The sequence below is a fragment of the Diabrotica undecimpunctata genome, chromosome 5 (genome assembly GCF_040954645.1).
Source record: "Diabrotica undecimpunctata isolate CICGRU chromosome 5, icDiaUnde3, whole genome shotgun sequence".
Lineage (NCBI taxonomy): Eukaryota > Metazoa > Arthropoda > Insecta > Coleoptera > Chrysomelidae > Diabrotica > Diabrotica undecimpunctata.
This window is the reverse complement of record NC_092807.1, coordinates 146,137,051-146,159,993: the sequence shown is the minus strand read 5'-3', so window position 1 is coordinate 146,159,993 and position 22,943 is coordinate 146,137,051. Positions and strand designations below refer to the sequence as shown.

Here is a 22,943-nt window from a genome sequence, read left to right as displayed (position 1 = left end):
GAGAACTCAACATAACTAAACTCTAATTTCACTATTTGGGAGAGTGAGTCATCGTTTGAAGTCGTAGAAGTGGGGAAAGTCGTATGAAAATCCAGTGGCGTACACTCACTTTTATTTTAACGTTAATTATATTATATTGTTTACATATTATTGTTCAAAATAGGCCACAATATATTTATCTGCAGGTTTTTACTGAAGTTTCCATCTCTATATCCAAAGACCGTTTTCAAAGATATAAATTATAGTTATATTTATTTTATTTGTTTATTATTTTATATATATATATATATATATATATATATATATATATATATATATTCTTATATTATTTTTTTTTTCTTAACTTTAAAAACGGTCTCTGTACTAGAGATCGAAACGTCAGTAAAATAAACATGTAAATAGATGTATTGTGGCTTATTTCCAACATTCTCCCTAAAAATACGGAATGCCACAAGCAAAAATCCACAGAAAAATAAATATTGCTATCATTTGTATATTTGAAAACGATCTCTTTATATAGAGATCGAAACGTCAGTAAATTAAACATTTCAATTAAATATATTGTTACTTATTCCCAACATTATTTCTAAATATACAGAACGGCAAGCAAAAAGCCATAGAAAAATAAATATTACTATCACTTGTATATTTGAAAACGATGTCTTTATATAGAGATCGAAAAATCAGTAAATTAAACCTATAAATAAATATTTTGTGGCTTATTCCATACAGTCTAATAAAAATACAGAATGCCACAAACAAAAAGCTATAAAAAACAAGTAACTTTGCAGAAAGCTTACTGATGCCACCAGGCTGTCGCGGAAGTTACGCTAAAACGTCTTTTGACGTGACCCGTCCTTAAAGAGTTACACAATGAAATTTTTTTAAAACAAATTTTAAGACAGTTTTCACACTACCCGAGAGGTATGTCTTGTGGCGCGTCACTTTTTTTTAAATGGGTGTTCGCCAAGAGCCATATTGTCCCATTAAATAAAATGAACAAAACACTTAAACAGTATAAAACAAAACAAAATAAAATCCTATAAAATAAAATAAAATTCTATAAAAACAAAATAAAAATAATTTTGGATGTAACAAAACATTGTACTATTCTATTTAAACACAAACACTATACACACTTACTATGTTCTTCTCGTTTTTTTTGTTTTTGGTTTTTTTATGCTGATGCCTACTAAACTATTAGAAAATATTATTCGCTGTCTAAATCTGAAGATGCAGTGCTGCTATCGCTGTCATTATCTTCACCTGGTGTAATTATAATTGGCTCTAGTAAAACTTTGACATGAGTGTCAAGTTCCCACATACGATATTCTTCTTTAATTATGTGGCCTATACATTTAGCCCATTTCTCTGGAGTTACATGGATAATTGCTTGAATCAAAAGTTCCTTAACTTCGTTTAATTTGAGCGTTTTGTTATTGCGTGCTACTTTTCCTTTCACTTGCGCCCAGATAAGTTCAACGGGATTAAGTTCGCAATGATAAGGTGGTAGACGTAGAACTTTGACACCATAATCTTTTGCAGTTTCATCCACAACATATTTAAGATATTCACTTTTCCTTAACCGTGCAATGTCAAGTAGTTGAATTTTGAGCATTGATTCTTCGTATGCAATCCCCTTTTCTGTAAGCCATTCTTGAATTCTCCCTTTCCGCCATGCCGTCGTCGGTAATTGTTCTAGTCTGCGGCTATGATATGGCGCATTGTCCATAACAACCACAGACCCAGATTCCAATTTTGGTAAGATTCTCTTAAACCAGCGCTCAAATACTTCGGAAGTCATTTCTTTATGATAATCACCTGTTTTTTTCGACTCAAATTGAAGCAAACCATCATCAAAGAACCCTGTATCACTTCCTATATGGGTGATGATTAAACGCCGTCCCTTTCCTGATGGAGCTTTTAATCCTGTAGACCAGCCTTCTATAAATGCTTCGCGTTTACTTTTGACATTTAAATCTTGCCAAACTTTTCCAACTGTATGACCTTCGTTAATCCAGGTTTCATCCAAATAATATATTTTGCATCCAGTGCTGCGAATTTTTCGTATTTCTTCTAAATATTTTCTTCTCCATAGAATAATTTCATTTTTTTCTAATAGCATACTTTTTCTGTTGCGTTTTACATATCGAAAGTTCATTTCGCGCATGGTTCTGATTAAGACCCTATGAGATATCTTGGGTAAAGAGTCATCTTTTTTGAGCTCTTGAGAATTTTTTTTCAGTGTTGGAATTTCACTCCGAAAATAAAATGAATGAATTTTTCGACGTATAATATTCCTTGTCTCGTCATCGAAAACAATGCTTTTCCTACCTCTAGTTTTACCTTTTTTTTGTTTTTTATTTTCCGATGTATTTTTAAGTACACGATAAATACAGCTAACGGATACTTTTGTTAAACTGCTACAAATGTCGACCGCTTAGCTAACATTTAATGCCATTTTTCTGCCGACAATTCCTTCATAAACGTTTCGTATCATTACCTTCTCTTCGGACGTTAACATTTTCCGTCTCTTTTGCGGCTTTTCATTTTTGGAATCAACATCAGAATTTTGCTGTCTTCTCTTGGAACAACTCGGTTTTTCGTCCAACTCCAATAAAACTCAAACCAAATAATCACAGAATATAACTAAAAATTTACTATAAAACGACAAACTAAATCACTCGTATTATCAATAACACATTTTATCAATAACACTGTAACCGTTTCAAAAGATTTAAAAGAAACTCATTATATATTTCGATTATTTTTTTTTAAATAAAACTTCTAACCCCATCTATCTGTCAAGTACCTACTTGTAGCCGACTCAAGGTTTCTTCTGTAATTCCCAAATATATCCGGTAGATGAGCATATTTTTCAACTTGTCACTCACGCCCAATTTCCAGATTCAGGCGCCATGACAGCGCTTCGCTCTTTTCTGTTAAGACCGTCCAACCGTTAAGACGTGTTTTATAAAGTGGGTCTCAATTCAGAGGTGAGTTAATAAATCCTTTTCTTGTCCATATTTCAGATAGATATATTATTTTTTTAGACCCTTATTGGAGAGGCTATAATGCTGATATTATATTTCTAATACTCGTCGCAAGATAGTATTGCTATGGAGTTATTCCAGATCATGGCCCAGTAGCAGTATCTTTTTTTGGAATCCCTAACCCCTCTTATCTAGGATGGTGGTGATTTTATATAGTACGTAGCTGAATCAATGGTTTATTTGGTGACTTATTAAACAAGAAGAGAAACAGAGCAGATTAAGGTTGTACCAATTTTTATTATACCTACTTTCAAGACAACAGAAATGATTATGAACTCAAAAAAAATGAAAATATAGTGAAGTGTTCTAATTTAATTTAAAGGTTTATTTTCTTCATTGTTGCTAGTTGATAAATAACTATATTATTTTCAATGTAAACAAATTTCGAAATTTGGGGTTAATATATATATATATATACATTCATTTTCTTTATAACCAATTCTTAATTTAATACGATACAAAGATTTTTTGTTTATGATAATGTTAACATAAAATAATATTTTGGAATCCTTTTGGGATGACGTAACTTTTAATGTTTTCTTTTTGTTCATTACTAAGAAATAATAAAGAATAGTTTTCTTGTAAACTTTCAATAAATCTTAATTTTTTTTTCTCTTCCCCTTCGAGGATAAACCAGGGGTGGCGTCCAATAATAAATTATAACTTCATATTATCTAATTGTGCTTGGATTTAAAATACGATATAGTTTCTATATGTTTATGAAAACCCCGCCCAATTCTCTTCCGACAGTGAGCGATTCAGGCCTTGTAATATTAATGTAGCACGGCAAGCGTTACATAAATGGCGCCCAACGTGGGGCATGTATTAGATTTGCTCCATTTGTACCTTCGTTACAAAATGTCGCCAAGCGTGTGGGGCTTTTGAATATTCCTGTATCTTCAGAGTTTTTTTCAATATTATTAGTTGTTTTGTACCCCCCTGTATATGTGGTTAATTAAGTCTGTATGTTTTGAACCATTTTTTTTGGTTAAATTGTGTATTTGTTTTATCCAATTTTTCATTAAATCAACACTGCTACTATTTTAGAATTTTTTGCAAAGTTTTTATATGTATTCGTTTTTAGTCTTCGTAAAATTACGTAGAAATATTTCCGTCTACTTTTTAGATCAAAATAAAACGTATTTGGAATGATGTGATGTAAACATTCACTGCTTAATTTCTTTTTGTCGGTATTCTTAATGCGAACGATATTAATTTGTGTATTTACAGACTCGTCTAAAAAATAAACATTCCATGTTAGAAATTTTGTTTACGTTCATGAAATAATTGATTTGGTATCTAAACGCTGGCCTTTTCTTAGAAGCGTTTGTAAGTAATATAATATTTCGTCGTTCTTTTTTAGTGTTTAGATTGAGTGAAACCTTGAAATTATTCCGGCTAATATGTCTCGACAATTTGTATAGTCCTCAATTCTTTTTCTTTGCAGTTCAGTCTTTTGTTTATAGGAACCATAATAATTATATTCCTTAATGTGTTTATTTTAAATAAACAAAATGGCTTTTAGCGTTCGTTATTTGAAAAATCAATTAAGTGAATTTTATTTCTTAACCTTGATTCATGGTTTTTATTTGCGGCACACAGCTGGGAATTATACCTATATACAGGCTGTCCCGACCTACGTAATTTTAAAATGTGTTATCTGGATTTTTGCAGAATACTTTTTTGGGTGTTTTTGATATAATATCTGTTATCTGTTAAATTTTCTTTTTAATTTGTTTTCGTTTATTTTAAAAAATTATTTTTTCATAGTTTAACTTTTTCGTACTTTGAAAAGAAAATTTTATTTCCTGAAAAGGAAAATGCTTTCTATATTTTACAGTCCATGGTTCTTTTGTTTTGAATGTATAAGGAAGTAATGATATGACTTCGTTTCTCTCTGCCTAAGGCGTCTTTGTTGAGAATATAGAGCGGAAATATTGTTATTCTCCTTCTGTTATGTTAATTTTATGTCTTTGTGTGGTCAGATGTAGTAGAAGTATGTTTTTGGTACTGGAACTTATTGTTATTTGTGGTTTTACCTTTTTCTTTTCTCGAGATGTCCTGTAGGACGTACAGGCACGTGACCTGTATTATTGTATCTTGAGTTATTTGTGTGATGTCAGACTACTGGTATATCCAGCAGCTTTCTTTTTTTTGTCGTTGACATTTTTGCGGTCTTCTAATAGTTTATTAGACCACATATACCTTTTTGCTTTGATATTAGACTTTTTAGCTAAGGCTCAAAAGCTTTCATTTATTATCTTGTGTTCATGATATGGTACAAGTGAGGTTGAAGTAGTTTGCTGTTGTCTATTGTGACTCTTTGTATATACAGAGGTGAAACAACCCGCTGCCGCCTATTGTGAATTTATCTTTTATCTTTATGTCGACGTTAAGACCACGTTTGTTTAACAATTGAAATAGTTCTAGTGCTACCGTAAATGACCCACTGAGAATTAAAAGTTTATATTATTTTGACTCTGTTAGAGTTCTGCTAAAGAATGGTAAACATTTCTTTGTGATTTCCACAAGGAAACTAAGTTCCTGTGTTTGGCTGTATACCATATATTAAAAATTTTGAATAAAATCCTTTGTATAAAAAGGTATATAAAAAACCCAGTTGGGCTATGTTAAATTGGCAAAACGTTTTCGGAATAAGTATTCCATCATCAGTACCAAGTTAATACATGGATGTAGCCACTAAATATGGGGTTACAAACCCTTTAAAAATTGCTAATTGAAATTTAGTTTACATAATGTCTGTTTTACAATTTAGATGGTAAAGTTACCGTTGGATTGGTAACATGGCGACATATGACTCTGCAATAAGTTGCAAGTCCTGAGGACTTGCAACTTATTGCAGAGTCATATGTCGCCATGTTACCAATCCAACGGTAACTTTACCATCTAAATTGTAAAACAGACATTATGTAAACTAAATTTCAATTAGCAATTTTTAAAGGGTTTGTAACCCCATATTTAGTGGCTACATCCATGTATTAACTTGGTACTGATGATGGAATACTTATTCCGAAAACGTTTTGCCAATTTAACATAGCCCAACTGGGTTTTTTATATACCTTTTTATACAAAGGATTTTATTCAAAATCTTTGTGATTTGTATGACGACCATATTGGATTCAATTAGGTGTCAAAAATGTTTTACTATTCAACTTTTTTTATTATTGTGGTGTGTTACATCCAACATCATGATTTTTTATTATTGACGATGAACTGTAATATTTTTCTATTTCTTTGGAAGATTGTAATGATTCTTCCGTTCCTTTTAAGTCTTATCGTAAGTTTTTGTTTCGTGGAAGACTCTTATGATTTTTTTTTGTTTGTTTCTTTTGGAAACAACAGTTTTAGACTAAACTGTTTGTGTATCGATTGTGGCTTGTATGCCATATACCCATTTTCTTTCTTCTTCTCCAAGATTGTGTATTAACGGTTTGGATTTATTTTCTTCTTTTGTCCTTCTGGAAGTCTTCTTGCTTGGAAATTTTCCACTGTGATCAATCCCAGAGGATATTCTTATGGAACTATTGGCCATCCTGTCTTTCTTCTTTTGGGTTAGTTCAATTTTCAACCAGTGGTTGGAAATTCATTCATTGCTTGACTGTCATAGTCAACTTTATTATTGTTTGATGCTATTTAGGTTGTCTACCTAGTGGATAACCATAGCGAAGCTTGCTAAGACTACTTAGTTGGCCACCCGCCTTTGTTGAGCTGGAAGCATCCCTCTTTTCGCTCCCAGAAACTTTAACACTGGTCTGTTCCACACTTTTGGTTAGGTTAGAGCCATATTTATAGAAATCTGCCATTGGTCGTTGTGCCTAATAGCCAACGAACTGTACCTGATGTCGATTCATCAAATCGAGCATCCAGTTTAATTTTGCATGTAAATATGTCGTGATTTTTGTTTATTTTTTATTGTTTTATTTAGACCTAAAAGCTTATCAACCAGTCAGTGTTTCGACGGATAATTCAGATTTGTCTGAAACCGAATAAATCGGTTTTCTTAAAATTTTAATACCTTTCTTCTAGAATGTTCAGTCCATTCTTAATTTTTAATTTTTTGGTTGATTCCCTTTACGCCTTTGCGTACTTAATCTTTGCTACCTTCTCCAGCGACTATTCAACCCCTCCGTGGCCCGTGTACAGGAAGAGTTGCGCTAACGCGAACTTTATCCTGGATAGGATTCGTTTCCTTTCCAAATTTTTTTGGCGTGGGGTCAGTACAGCACTGATACCCTAGTACTTAGTACATTGAATACCACTTTGCTTCGGCAAATCTGTCCCTTAGTGCTTCTTTCCCTTCAGGAAGTTGACACGTTTCAATTTTTTTTTGAGCTGTCTCGACAACCCTTGTTTTATGTCGGTGGTGTTGACTATTAGTCAGGGAGCATCCTGCTATAGTCAAGTGGATTAGTGGACTTATCCCTATTCCAATTAATAATTTTGTGTATCTCAGATGTTGTCGCAAAGAGACGAGCCTCTGGAAGTAGTGTAGGAGACTCCGCACGTCGATCTCCAGAGCAACTCAGTTTGGCTCGCACCCCAGTTCGTTGAACTGTTTTACTTTTTATTATTATAATATTGATCATTTATTGTGTTCAATATGTCTATATATATGTATATATGTCGTATTTCTTTTCGACAAACATTTTATTTTTATCTTATCTTATTCTACTTCGGTACCATTTTCTTTCTAGTTTGTATAGATCGAGATCTTGAGTTTATGCTACCCCGACCAAGAACCTATATTGATTTTAAGGGTGTTTGCAAAATTTAATCTCATTTTATTTTTAGAATGCCTTGGTAGAGTGTGATATTTTTATGCTTATGTTAGTTTATATTACAATAAATTGTACATACCTTTAGTTGTCTTCAAGTGGATACAAAATTCAATTTATCTTATTTTACGGATTTATAAATCCAAGTAATTTTTTTGGTATCTATACCAAAGATATCAAGATTCCTCTGTCTAGTTACCAATGATAGTTCATTATAGTATCTGTTCATTTGCCTAAGTTTTACTCTTAGTGTGAAGACCTTCGAATTTCGACTCTCTATTCGAAACCCCCCAAAATAATGTTTGAAAAGATTATTGCTGTCTAACATCCTATATTCTGAATGGCCAGACACTGAGGAAGGCTAGGGATGAAGTAAGCGGATTCCCGCTAGTTGACTCGTCGGAATGATAAGCCATTCATAATTGTATTTCAGTAATAAATCTAGAATAACAGCCTCCCGCGTCAGGAAACTTTTTTTAGTTCTCCAATACCTGTTTAGTTATGTAATCTAGAATTATTTAGACCCTACCCGAAGTTGACCCTACCCGAAGTTAACCCTACCCGAAGTTGACCTACCAATGTTGTCCCTATTATAGGCGGATGATACACGTTAGTTATCACAAATTCTAGTTGTCATACTAATAACTAAACATCAGCTTTTTTTTGTTTCTAAATATAGATGTGTCTTACAGAAATTCTGATGTCTACCTTTCCCAGTAAACTTATTAAGGCTTGTCTTTGTAGAACTTTAATGTACCCAATTTTGAACTATTAGTAACTCTTTCCTTTTCTTTGCGTATTTCTAAATGTGTCTATAATGACGCGCTGCGTTATTACCTTATGTTATTCGTGGATTAAGTCATAGATGAAAGACTCTATGCTTCCGAACAAACGATGACACATTTGTATTTTGTATCTTATTGCGTTAATGATACGATTGTATTATTATTCTTATGTTATTCGTGGATTAAGTCATAGATGAAAGACTCTACGCTTCCGAACAAACGATAACATTATTTTTTTTTGTGTTTTATTGTGTTAGGTCTCATAACGACTACGCAGTAAATTATCTGTTTTGTATCTTGGTGACAACACTAGTATGTTTTGCTTTATATTACTTATGAAATTTCGAATGGTAATATCTTAATTATATTATTTCGATTAAATGCGAGCATTTGGTCTCAAATAATGATTTGTAGATATGTTTTGTTTTATTCCGCTTTGTTCATGATATTGGTTATAGGTGAAATACCCTATGCATTTTGAGAGTGAGCATGCAATTTTTTTTTGTTTACATTTTTATAGTTGAGTCATTTCTATGCGTTCTGTTTCGCTTTGTTCTGAAATCTTTGAGTTGTTCCCACGTGAGTTGTGAAAGAAGGATTCTGTGAGTCCAGATTGTAGCTACATTTGTCCATTCTGTTTGTCTTACCTCTCCGTATATCTATTTCCACTTTTGAAAAGGTTAGTATGGTGTGCCACCATGCCTAGTCCGATTCCACGCTGGTACCCAGTTGAAATCGTGGGGAGGGCTGTGTAACCGTTTCAAAAGATTTAAAAGAAACTCATTATATATTTCGATTATTTTTTTTTAAATAAAACTTCTAACCCCATCTATCTGTCAAGTACCTACTTGTAGCCGACTCAAGGTTTCTTCTGTAATTCCCAAATATATCCGGTAGATGAGCATATTTTTCAACTTGTCACTCACGCCCAATTTCCAGATTCAGGCGCCATGACAGCGCTTCGCTCTTTTCTGTTAAGACCGTCCAACCGTTAAGACGTGTTTTATAAAGTGGGTCTCAATTCAGAGGTGAGTTAATAAATCCTTTTCTTGTCCATATTTCAGATAGATATATTATTTTTTTAGACCCTTATTGGAGAGGCTATAATGCTGATATTATATTTCTAATACTCGTCGCAAGATAGTATTGCTATGGAGTTATTCCAGATCATGGCCCAGTAGCAGTATCTTTTTTTGGAATCCCTAACCCCTCTTATCTAGGATGGTGGTGATTTTATGTAGTACGTAGCTGAATCAATGGTTTATTTGGTGACTTATTAAACAAGAAGAGAAACAGAGCAGATTAAGGTTGTACCAATTTTTATTATACCTACTTTCAAGACAACAGAAATGATTATGAACTCAAAAAAAATGAAAATATAGTGAAGTGTTCTAATTTAATTTAAAGGTTTATTTTCTTCATTGTTGCTAGTTGATAAATAACTATATTATTTTCAATGTAAACAAATTTCGAAATTTGGGGTTAATATATATATATATATATATACATTCATTTTCTTTATAACCAATTCTTAATTTAATACGATACAAAGATTTTTTGTTTATGATAATGTTAACATAAAATAATATTTTGGAATCCTTTTGGGATGACGTAACTTTTAATGTTTTCTTTTTGTTCATTACTAAGAAATAATAAAGAATAGTTTTCTTGTAAACTTTCAATAAATCTTAATTTTTTTTTCTCTTCCCCTTCGAGGATAAACCAGGGGTGGCGTCCAATAATAAATTATAACTTCATATTATCTAATTGTGCTTGGATTTAAAATACGATATAGTTTCTATATGTTTATGAAAACCCCGCCCAATTCTCTTCCGACAGTGAGCGATTCAGGCCTTGTAATATTAATGTAGCACGGCAAGCGTTACAACACAAACTTATCGCATAAAATATATTCACAAAATGTAACACATGCCCTACCCTTAGAAACGCCTATGTAAATGAACTATGGTTGCTGGGCACTTGCCCGACAAAAACTAGTTTTACGGATTTCTGCGGGTCGGAATTCCGTCGCTAATTCCAAAGTTGCCAAACGATTGAAAAATATTGTTTTAAAATATCGATATTTTATTTTATAATTTTAAATATGTAACGAAACGAAACATATAAATAAAATTTATTTAATTACAATTTTGTACTTAATTTTTACTATTGAAAAAATAATATTTTTTGGTATTTTTATGACGGTAATAATCGCTGCGTGGAAGAATACAGGTTTTGTATGACCATAATTACTACTTGTGAACAAAAATTGGCTACACTGTACGACAACTCCTGGTCAGTTTTTCTATAGAGAAGCACAAATAAATATACTACTTTAAATATTCTGTAATTTCTTATGAGGAAACGCAAATTGCAATCGAGAAAACAGGCAGTTTTCGAGGGCCGCTGTGTACATTTAAATTTGAGAATATTCGGCGTTTAAACTATGATATCACTCTTCTGAATTGAGGGTTTCTACTATAAGTTACGTACTATGTACTTAGAAAATAATCCCAATAATAAATTATCGTATGATAGGTTTCGCGAAATTTTTGAAACAAAGTTTAATATTACATTCGGTTTTTCTAGAAAAGACAACTGTAGCTACTGTGACACTATAAAAGCGGAAATATCTGCAATTTCGCAGAAATTAGATGCCAACAGTGATGAATGTAAAACCCAAATCTTGGAGAAATTACAACAAAATAAAAAACAACGAGAAACAACTTTATCTTGCGAAAAGTGAAAAATTTTATTCTGTGAAAAGAAAATATCGAAAATTTTCAAAATCAATCGATACCGAAGGCATAACCCTAGACCTCCAAAAAAATTTACCAACCTCTAATGTGACCTCAAACGATGTCTACTATAAACGGCAACTTAATTTTATAGGCTTTAATGTACATGTATTTGCCGATTCTACCTCTGTACACAAAAACGTAAACTCTAGCAAGTTCTACACTGATTTACAAGGTACTGAACAGGAGGGAAGTTCGGAGGAAGAAACATTTTGTGACGCAGAAGCAAGCCTGAAGGTATTGGGAAAGAACATTCATAGTCATGCCGGCACACTCAATCTTTTGTATGATGTTTTACAAATAATATATTCTTTTCTCTTTTCTTGATTTTTCCTCTGTAAACATGTCAACGTACCACTGAAAAAATTTACCGACTTATAGTCCGTTTTTTGGACTCAGTTTGTTTTCAAAACCTTTTCAGTCCTATCAGACCATCATCAGTGATACTTGAACATTCGCAAAGAGCCACTTACAAAACGGTTTAGTTTACATATACAATATTAATCGAACTTAAAATTAAATGACATATTTTCGATACTTATGAATTTTTAACTAAAAGGGAGCATGCTGAGCCCTTACTCGAAAATGGCGACCACGTTTGGATCAAGCCAAAGTTGAGTTGGCTGGTAACTTCAGCTGTAGTAGAATTCAGTTTAATTTTAAATTTTTGTTTATAAATAACCTTAAAAAACGGCGTGACTTACGTCAAATATTGCGTACTGCCCTTTCATCTCAATTATCATTATATTATAATTTGCTGCTTGTTCATGTGTTTCTTGAATTATCTTTTAATTTCTTTTTTTATTCATTAAACTATCCGTTATTATGTTTTACACCGTTCCTCTCCTGTCTATTCTAGTTTCTCATTAGTACACGTTAATTTTACCGCTGTTACATTTGCGTTAGGCCAACTTAGGTATCCAAATTAGTTGCTACCTACATTCAATATGAAATTGTCGTTTGCAATAACTATTTTAAATATACTTTAGGTTTAGAAAAAAGTCCTCCTTTACCCGTACCTGCCCGTAAAGCGAAGTTCGAAATGGAAGCACCAGAAAGACCGAGAAAGCAGTTCCAAATTTCTACTAGCGGTGAGGATGATTACTTAACTCCCATTTCATTACCGGAAAAGACTTCTGGCGTATTATTACCGCCACCTCAAAAAAGTACAAAAACTAATACTCAGGTAAGTTACTCAATGGTAATAATTTAATATACTCGGACACCAACTGAATAAGTGTCCTAAAATATTTCCTGAAATAACTGTGTGAATGTATACGGTGTTGCAAATTATAAGCGATACAATTTCCGATGTTTATAATTGTTCAAAGGTAGATAAGATCAACAAAGAGCGAACGTTCTCTCAATAATGCAGATATAGTGGACACGAAATCAATAAATTTCTATAGATTTCAAGTATCTTAAAACGTTTTTCAAATGCTTCCCATGTTCTTTCTATGTAATTATTTTGAGATTGACTAAAATATAACATACAAAACTTAAATCTGGCTTAGAGACTAACATCACATAAATCAGACAACCAAACAATTCCCTATAAGGTAACTTAAGATTTCCTACCAAATTTTTATCTTTACCAATTGGCAGATTAAGTTTAGGTTGCGTTGGAATATCTGAAATTTTACAATCACTCATATTAAATCTGTGCACAATTTCCTAAATAATTCCTTTTGTAAAATATAAACTTCATTTCCAATTTTACTTAAATGTAAACCTAAAAATACTAAGTTCACCATCAAACTCTTTCAATTGAAAGTTTTTCTTTAACTCAGCTTTTATACAAATTATATTGTCTTCATCTTTTGAAAATATTATGAAATCATCAATATACACAAGTAAAAATGTAAAATCCTTAAAATACAAACAAGGATTCTTACTAGATCGGCGAAAACATGTGGTGCCAACACCTAACACATAAAAATACGAGTATACAATATAAAATTGTAATAACAACAGGAACTGTCGAGAAGAATACCCTATATGATGAACATCATATGGCAAACTAAAAACGTATTCAAAAAAATTATCTCACTTAACCTAGATAATAAAACGGTTAATCAATGTCCAACAAGTTGCACAACATAAAATTAAAGAATGAATAGATGCGTTAAAGACTGGCGCAGAGACACTATAGAACGTATTACAAAGAAGATTCTAGAGAGGCAACTGAGAAATCTAAATCTGAACTGATCCAAACAATCAGTATTATCAAAAGTAAATCTTCCTGTAGTACTGATGGACTAGCCATAAAAATTTTCTTAAATCTCCCGAAAAATGTATTGAAAGTCCTGGTCTCACTAATTAACGATTCCTTTGAAAAAGGTATATTTTCAGAACGCCTAAAGACAGCCATCATTATTCCTTTTTATAAGGGTGGTGAAAAATCAAATGTCTGCAACTATAGACCTATTGCCTTACTACCGGTCCTATCCAAAATTATTGAGAGACTTATAAAAGCCCGACTTCTGTCTTTTCTCGTTGAAAACAACATTTTATCACAAAGTCAGTTCGGCTTTTTATATAATTAACGTATCGGTGATGCTATGTTTTCTGTACTACATGAGGTCTATCAAGCACTAAACAATAATCTTTACACTGCCACTGTTTTTTGTGACTATGCCAAAGCTTTTGATTGTGTAAATCACGACATTTTAATAAAAAAACTCAATTTCTACGGAATTCGAGGTATTTCTCTTTGAGGTATTGGTTCCAATCTTACTTGAGGAATAGGAAACAACTAGTTAGAGCAAATGATACTAGCCAAATGGCTCTAGTCACAAAAGCAATATATCCGGAGTACCACAAGGTTCAGTATTGAGTCCTCTATTTTTCCTTCTCTTTATAAATGACATCACTAACTTAAAAATCGATGGAAAAATTTTTGTTTTTGCTGATAATACCAGTATTACCTGGAGGAACTCTAATATTGCAACTCTTCATGCAACTATAACTTCTGATCTACTTAAAATAAAAATTGGTCCGACTATAATTTACTCTCTTTTAACGTGGATAAGACAGTAGCATTATCCTGTAAAGGAGCTCTTCAACCCTTGCTTCTTAATACAGTATCGTTGATTCTGTAAAATTTGTTAGTATTTTTATAGATAGCAACGTTAAATGGTCCTCTCATATCGATTTGTTAAGTAAGAAACTAGCCTCAGCCTGCTATGGAACAAGATCTGTTTCGAAGGAAATCAATTTAGCATCTTCCAAAAGAACATATTTTTCTTTGTTCGAGTCTCATCTTTGATATGGCCTTCCTTTTTGGGGTTCTAGTACAGTTGCCCAATCTAATGTTATTTTTAAATTACAAAAAAGAGCAATGCGGTATCTTTTTGGCCTCAGTAGAATAACACATTGCAGAAACTACTTCAAAAATCACGGGATTTTAACTCTTTCCTCTTTATACTCGTATATTTTAGAAACTGTTTGCTTAATTCGTAAAGTTAAATTTACAACTTCTTTCTTTAAGTTCCGTAAATTGACAAAAGCCTTTCTATCTGAAAGACCATATTCAGTGGAAGAGTTTCTTAACGAATAACTAAGAAATTAGAGTACATTTAGGTACAAGCAACTAAAATATTTTTATATATATTAGGGTATCACATGCAGCAACTTAAACTTATACGTTCATAAGGTTTTCTTATGCAATTTGTAATGTAGTTAAATTTTGCAATGGATTGTATATTTTGTTATCTTTTATTTTGGGATATTGACAATTTATGTAATTTTAGTAAATTGTTATTGTTGTTTTTTTTTGACTTTTTGTAAGCTTATCCATAAAATTGTACAATTTTCAGCGACCATAAAGCATAATTCTATTCTATTCTATAGAAAAGACAGGCACGATCGTGGAAACTGATTTTTTGGTGGTTTGCAAGAGGCCTATGACTAACAGTAAATAAAGGCTCTGTGATATTTATAAAATATCGTTGATCATCAAAAATTCCAAGACCGATTTATTCACATTCTATATTACTAGTTTAGAAATTGGGAGCAGAAATGGCGACTCCATTATTATATCCATTATTTGTTAGTAAAAATATGTCGATGATCGCATCTTTCGTACTCTTATAAATGGCTTTAAAGGATATAGCAATCAAATTCCAACCTTGAAGATTGTTTAGCTTGTAATAATCTGAAACGTTAGGAATAATGCAAGTTTTTATTTGCACCTTTGGGCAACAATTCAAAAAATTGTTGTTTATACTGGAAAACTATAAAATAAGGAATAGCAAATATTACAGTCCATTTACAGTGTATTGCTAATAAAATATGTTAATCACTTCTTTCAAGAAAGTCACTGTCACTACCACTATTACTGTCATTCACGTGCCGTTACTTTTTTGTTTTTATTTTGTATCAAGATATGTAAAGACTCTAAAGTAAAAAATTTTTCGATGTGGTATATCGAAATATATATGATACAAAAAGATAAAACATATCAATTAAAAACATTTTCGTTGTTAGTTTTTCAATTCTTTATTACCTAGAATTTTTTTTAACAGGTAAATATATCTTCATTCCTCGAATCAAAAACTGAAAATCCATCGTTGGAAGGACTGGATATTACACTTAGTCAACTTACCTTAAGCGGTTTAAACGAATTAGCTCAGAAATTAAATATACCAGCTACACAGTTAAGCAATATGACCTTAGTGCAATTAACAAATTTTTTATCAAATTTTATTAAAAACAAAAATAATGTAGTAACTGCTACCGCAACAAGTACTAAAGTTGAAGCCGAAGTTAGTAATTCCAATAATTTTGCAGATTTTTCCAATTTTCAAGCAGATTTCGCAGCCAATTTTAACAATTCCAATACAGATCCAACCTATGATCGATATGCTGTATTTAGAGAATTAATGCAAGAAGAGATCAAACAAACTAAGATAGATTCGGAACCTGAGGAAATATTAGAAGAGAAAGAAAAGTTAGAAAACTCGATGAACAGTAATGTAAGTTTAGACTTGAAACCTCTCAACGAAGAACCTTCTAAAACCACAGATAGATATGCAGCACTTAGAGAAATAGTAGAAAGCGAATTAAAACATAGTGAAATATTGAAAGATGATTTGAATAAAAACCAGTCGGATAGTGAGTATAAAGTAGAAGAAGAGGAGGATGAGGAAAATGAGGAAGACCGAAAAATATTGAATAATGAAAACTTTAACGAAGAGAATGAAAATATTAATATAATTAACCAAGAAAATACATTACAAATGGAAATAAAAGATAAAGAGCTGGTTTCTCCGGTGAAAACCAGTATAATTGAATACATAACACCTCCTGAAGTTCAAAGTGAGGTAATACAACTAAAGAATACTTTAAAGTCTCCAACTAAATCTAGTGTTATTGTTAAAAGCCCAATACCCAGTGCTATAACTGAAATAGTTCAAAATAATACTCGCCTCACTTCAGGATCGCTATCGGATGTCATTAGCGGAAGTTCACCAGAAGTTGACAACACCGCTAGTAACTCTGAAATAGTGAAGAAGATGGCAGATGCAACAGGTAAGTGTTAATTTCCAATATTCACGTCACTAGTGAGAGATTTATTTATTTTTTTTTTATTTACAAACATTGTCGCATTAACCTCTGAGGTTATTAGCGACATATAAACATATACATGAGATAATTGACTTTAAGTTTGACATTAAGTATATTAATGTCTTTAAGGAATTTTACCAATTGTTCAATTTTACATTTTTCTATTTCTACTAAGATTTCACTTGTTAATCCGTTGATGTGGTTGGTCTGTCTTTGTAACTGGTATCTTGGACACTCAGGGACAAGGACATACTTAACACTGAGTGAAACATTACAATTGTCACTCCAAACTTTTTTTCTTATTTTTCATTTATTAGTGTTTTTACTCGGAGTATTTAGTCACATATTACGCCTCTGCCTTAATAGACATAAACATTTTGAATCCTAGATTGCGGGTGATCATAATGTAATAAAAATCCTTTCAGGTGAATCATGGGCAATTTTCGACCAAGAAACAGCACACTTGGAATCCGTTAAAGAGAAACAGGCTGTGCAAAGTGAAGAGGGAGTTTCGCCTTGGTCAAGTGATTCTAAGGAGTTTGGAGGTGGATCTCCACCAGGCTGGAGAAGTAAGGATTCCGGTAGTGGTACAGAACCATTTCCAAGAAAAAGAAGGGACCAAGACGGTTGGTGGGATACTGCTGCTGAACCTGAAGGTACTTAACATTCTAATAGAAATTTGAATTAAGATTTCTACATGCTTTATTACCTATGTAGCTCACTACTATCCTGCAAATCGTCGTTCGACGGATAGTTATGATGAAGAATACTATGAATGTTACGATCGACCAAGAAGACGTCGTCAGCAGAGTAATTGGCAACATGGAAATCAAGCTGCCGGTGGGCACTCGTCCAGTTCAAGAGATGTCAGTCCTTGGGAGGAAGAACCTCAAAGACGTGATCTTCGGGAAATGAGGGATCCGAGAACAGTTTACAGACATCCTCGAACACACTCATTCGAAAGAAGACGAGATAGAAGACTGACTGATAGCTGGGATGAAGATGACGATTATGAGTAAGTTTATTTATGTTGTCTATGTGTTTTGTTTTTTTTTATCGTAATAAATTAATTTTCAAAGAAATATAGGAAGGCATATTAACAATAGTAATTCTCAGGATAATGTCAAAACATGGAGAGGGACGCTGATTAATTGGGGATTAATTGCCATCACACATCAACATACAAAATAAGTATCCAGTCTTGGAAAATAATGGTGGTCTAAACCTGATTCCATAATGCTGTTATTAAATAGACATTACTTACCGCTAAATCTGGCTGGTGATGTGAATCTCTCATTTCTATTTATGGTATTTCGATTGGTTTATGGTACATCTTCCATCAACCATTATACAAGTCTTCTGGACTTCAGAAGATTTTATTATTTGATATTTTATATGAATTTTATATCAATCCTGTTAGTATTGTTCTGAACCTATTTTCTTGTGGCATGTTAAAGTAATTACTATTTAAATTGGAATAAGCCACAATTAAAGGTTAAAGTACGTTTATTGACGTTTCAATTTCCACTTCGGAAATCGTTCTCAAAAAACAAAATTTGTTTAGTTTACTGTTTGTATTTTGAGAACGATTTCCGAAGTGGAAATTGAAACGTCAATAAACGTAGTTTAACCTTTAATTGTGGCTTATTCCCATTTAAATAGTAATTACAATCCTGTTAGTGTTTAATTGTAAGTTTTATTATTATTTTTTATGACTGTATGTTTCATGTATTTTTTATAAATATAATTTATAATTAAACGCCTTCATACTTTAAGGTACGAGGATGAACATTCGTCACGTCATTGGGACAGACATAGTTCGAGAGAAACTGACCGAGAAAGCAGGCATAGTGGTGGAAGTAGAGATCACGATAGTGATAGATGGTGTGATGAAAGAAGTGATGATAGAAGACATAGAAGAAGAAGGGACCCAAGAGATAGATGGTGCTGTCCAGACTGGGATCAGCCAGGACAAGGTAAATATTCCTACTCATACTCATATTCATATTCGCTAATAAATTAGCTAGAAGTAATCTATGTACGCAGCCAGCGCCACATTTGTGCAAAATGGTCATGAAAATTTTCGACAAAAGGTGCTAGCCGTGGAAGCCATTTGCCCGATGCGCTATTCCACACATAACACTATCCTATATTCTTCTTCTTCCTTCTTGTATGTAGGCTTTAAAGCCTGTTTCTTCTTCAATATTAGCCTCCTAAATTGTTTAAATTATCGCACCCTCTTTTTCTTGGTCTGCCAATATTTCTTCGTCCATTTTGTGACTTATCTCGTGCAATTCGTACTATACTATCCTCTGCCATTCTACGTTCGTTCCACTCCTGTTTCCGTTTTGTTACCCATCCATTTAGCTCTTCTATATTGCATGCTCTTCTTATGTTTTCACTTATCTCCCTATCTAACAGACTTTTCCCTGATATCCGTCGAAGTATTTTCATCTCTGTTGTTTCTAGTAGTCGTCTCGTTTTAGATGTGTCAGGTCTTGTCTCCGGGTGTATATTAATGTAGGTCTAATTGCTGCTTTATAGATTCTTGTTTTTGTGTCTTGTCTTAGGTGTTTTTTCTTCCAGATTGTGTCATTAAGAGATCCCGCCGATTTACTTGCTTTTATGCTTTGTTGTCGTACTTCTTCTTTAACATCTCCGTAACTAGTTATATCTATTCCCAGATATCTAAACCTTGCTTCTTGCTTTATTATTTTCCCATCAATTCCGATTTTACATCGTAATGGGTATTTAGATGTCGTCATACATTTGGTTTTTTTCTGCTGATATTATCATATTGTATTTCTTGGCTGTTGTATTGAAGATGTAGTTAATCTTTGGAGCTCGTCTTCTGTCTCGGCGATTAATGCGGCGTCGTCTGCTTAACATAATATTTTGAGGTTTTTTCCTGGTTTTTTCCCTCATAATTTACTATGGAATCACTAACAGGAGAATTTTACTGTGATCATGGCATGTATTTGTCTTTTTAAAGACGAATTACATGTTATGATCTTTTCTGACGGATATTCTCAAGTTAAAGTTGATTTCATATAATCTTATAAGTAAAGTCGTCCCAGGAACGCAACTCAACAATATTGGCAATATCATTTTAAAGTCGTCTACTTTAAAATGTATAAGGTATGTCTGAATTGTCAATATAGATGAGTCAGATAAAATTAAATTATTAGAAGAATTTTTCACTAAGTAACAAAAAACAAAATTTGTTTAATTTACTAATGTTTGTATTTTGAGAACGATTTCCGAAGTGGAAATTGAAACGTCAATAAACGTATTTTAACCTTTAATTGTGGCTTATTCCCATTTAAATAGTAATAATATTTTGATTTCTTTGTTCCCCATTCTGTAACCAAGACCTTTACGTACTGCTTGTATTATTTCATCCATTATTACATTAAAGAGAAGTGGGCTTAACGAGTCACCCTGTCTGACCCCGCTTTGTATTGGTATACACTGTGTTAGTTTTCCATTTATCTTTGCTTCTATTCGATTGTGGAAGTAGATGTTTTCGGTGGTTTGTATAATATTGATTGGTATGTTTCTTTTATACAGTAGGTGTAAGACGTCTTCGACTTGGATGCGATCGAAAGCCTTTGTCAGGTCTATAAAACATAGGTATGCTGGTTTATTGTACTCGATGGTCTTTTCTGTGATTTGTCTTAGTACAAATACGGCGACTACGCAGGATCTTCCGGATATGAATCCTTGTTGTTCATTTGATAAAGTTGTTAGTTTATTGATTTTGTTGGTTAGGACTTTTGTGGTAAGCTTGTTCAGTAGATTTATACCTCTATAATTGTTGGGGTCTTCTTTATCTTCTTTATTAAACATTGGTATCATTATGCTTTCTCCTCCGTGTTTTAGAAGCTCGTTGGTTATTCCGTCTGGTCCTGGTGACTTTCTATTTTTGAGAGAATTTATGGCTATCTCTACTTCCTGAAAACTGATTTCTATTTCGTGTCTTAATTCAGGTACGTTTTTGTGTTGATTATTATTTTTCTTTCTTTTAAACAGTTCCGTCAGGTATATTTCCCATTCGTTTGCTGGTATGTTATTGTATTCCTTCAATTCTGCCATTTTTTTCCGTTGGTTGCTTATGAATCTCCATATTTCTTTTTGTGTACCGTAGAATTCAAATCTTGCGAAAATTTTGGGACACCTTTTAGTTTACCTATTACTAATAAAGAAACGTGATTGTATTTCTATAAAAATATTATTTTTTATAGATAAAACTAGGTATGGTAGTAGTGGTAGATGGCGGGACCATAAGACTGAAGAAAGATATTATAGTAGAGAATCTCAAGAATCTCCTTGGGAAGACGAATATTCAAATGATCCTGAAGATTCGCCCCATTTCGTTACTAGTTCTAAGAGAAATTGGAAACAACGACCCAGTAGTGCTTCAGAAATGGATAGAAAAACTGGAGAAATTAAATCAAGACATCACCTAGGTGCAGGTAAGGAATTCAATTCAAGTTTTATATTTACCGCGGAAATAAACGATAAACACATGGTAAGGATAAAATAAGTCGAAAAGTCGCAATTGGACGAATCGCAAATTTGTAAAGTTTATAATTTAAAATTGTTTTTAAGGTGGAAGTGATGGCGAAAGAGATAGAAGATACAAACCTAGTAGAAGATCTCGTAGTCGAGATTCTCAATATTCAGAACCAACTCATAGGCATAAATCCGATTTGGGTCCACCCATCAAAAGTGCACATCGTTACAAATTTCCAGAAGAACCAGTAATCAGTAAAAAAATCCCCTCTGACTTTAAAATAGAATGTAATAAAAAACCTTCAACTCTTACGCGAAAAAAAACCAAAGATAGTCCCAAGTCTGAGGAAAATATGGCCAGTACTTTCCCTAGGAAATCAAGTAGTCGTGGAAAATTAGTTTTTGAGAACGACTTTGTTTCTCCAGAACCTAGTCCTATAATGTCGAGTAGATTGACATCGAAAATCAATTTTGAGAATGATTTTGAGAAATCGCTGCCAGTTGAAAGGTGAGTCTTTAATTGTTTTAGTGGCATCTATAAACAAGGTGGTAATTATTATTTTTATAGTCGCGGTAACATATATTGTAGAAAGCTTTAAATGTGGCGACGTTTGATGTCGTCCTCCTTTTTTACAACCAACCGGATGCCGTTTTAGTAAGATAAGCTTTTAGTTGGGAAGTTGTTCATTAGTAGAGTGTTGTTTGCTTTAATTTAATTATTTTGAATAATGATATGACCTCCGTGGGACAATGTGATTACCACAAGAGTATGGAAGCTGATATTTTTGAAGATTCGCAGATCCCAAACTTGGAGCAAAATAGTGTACCAGTGCTTGACAACGCCTTCTATCATTCCCGACAACTGACTAAGATACCAAATCTTCAAATAACGCATCGACGGGTCGACAATCGATGCAGTTCAACCCGGAAGCCTGTTGAGTTTAATATTAATTCTTGTAGTAATATTAATCTTAGCTTGAAGTTATATATATATATATATATATATATAATATATATATATATATATATATAGATATATATATATATATATATATATATATATCTATATATATATATATATATATATATATATATATATATATATATATATATATATATATATATATATATACTAAAAAAGTTTAAGATGTTCCCAATTGAGTATTTAATAATAAACAAAATTTAAAAGTCAAATTTATCACAACTCAAGAATGTTACACAGAAAAAACAATAAACAATTAAAAAAAATTGAAAATGTGGAAAGAAACAAAAATTATTTTTTTTAAATATGAACTTTTTTATGGAAAAGGATGTTTAGTAGAGTGTATTACCTCCACGAGCCCTAATCACGGCTCTCATTCGATCAGGTATACTTCGGATTAAGGCAGCAACGTCTGCTTGAGGGATTTGCTCCCATTCGTCACGAAC

The 22,943-nt window shown here is 32.6% G+C and overlaps 1 protein-coding gene across 5 annotated transcripts in view; it reads left to right on the top strand.

Annotated features, from left to right (window-relative positions):
• Dab (DAB adaptor protein) overlaps positions 1 to 22,943 on the top strand; it is a 70,068-nt gene that overhangs the window by 38,232 nt on the left and 8,893 nt on the right. For all 5 annotated transcript variants that reach the window (XR_011951052.1, XM_072532979.1, XM_072532980.1 and 2 more), the window contains 7 exons: positions 12,422 to 12,618; positions 15,959 to 16,964; positions 17,426 to 17,656; positions 17,718 to 18,015; positions 18,777 to 18,976; positions 21,245 to 21,475; positions 21,612 to 22,023. Coding sequence is in view for 4 of the 5 variants with exons in the window: in XM_072532979.1 (XP_072389080.1) it covers positions 12,422 to 12,618; positions 15,959 to 16,964; positions 17,426 to 17,656; positions 17,718 to 18,015; positions 18,777 to 18,976; positions 21,245 to 21,475; positions 21,612 to 22,023 (2,575 nt within the window). In the remaining variant the exon portion in view is untranslated. The remainder of the gene's footprint in view (positions 1 to 12,421; positions 12,619 to 15,958; positions 16,965 to 17,425; positions 17,657 to 17,717; positions 18,016 to 18,776; positions 18,977 to 21,244; positions 21,476 to 21,611; positions 22,024 to 22,943) is intronic.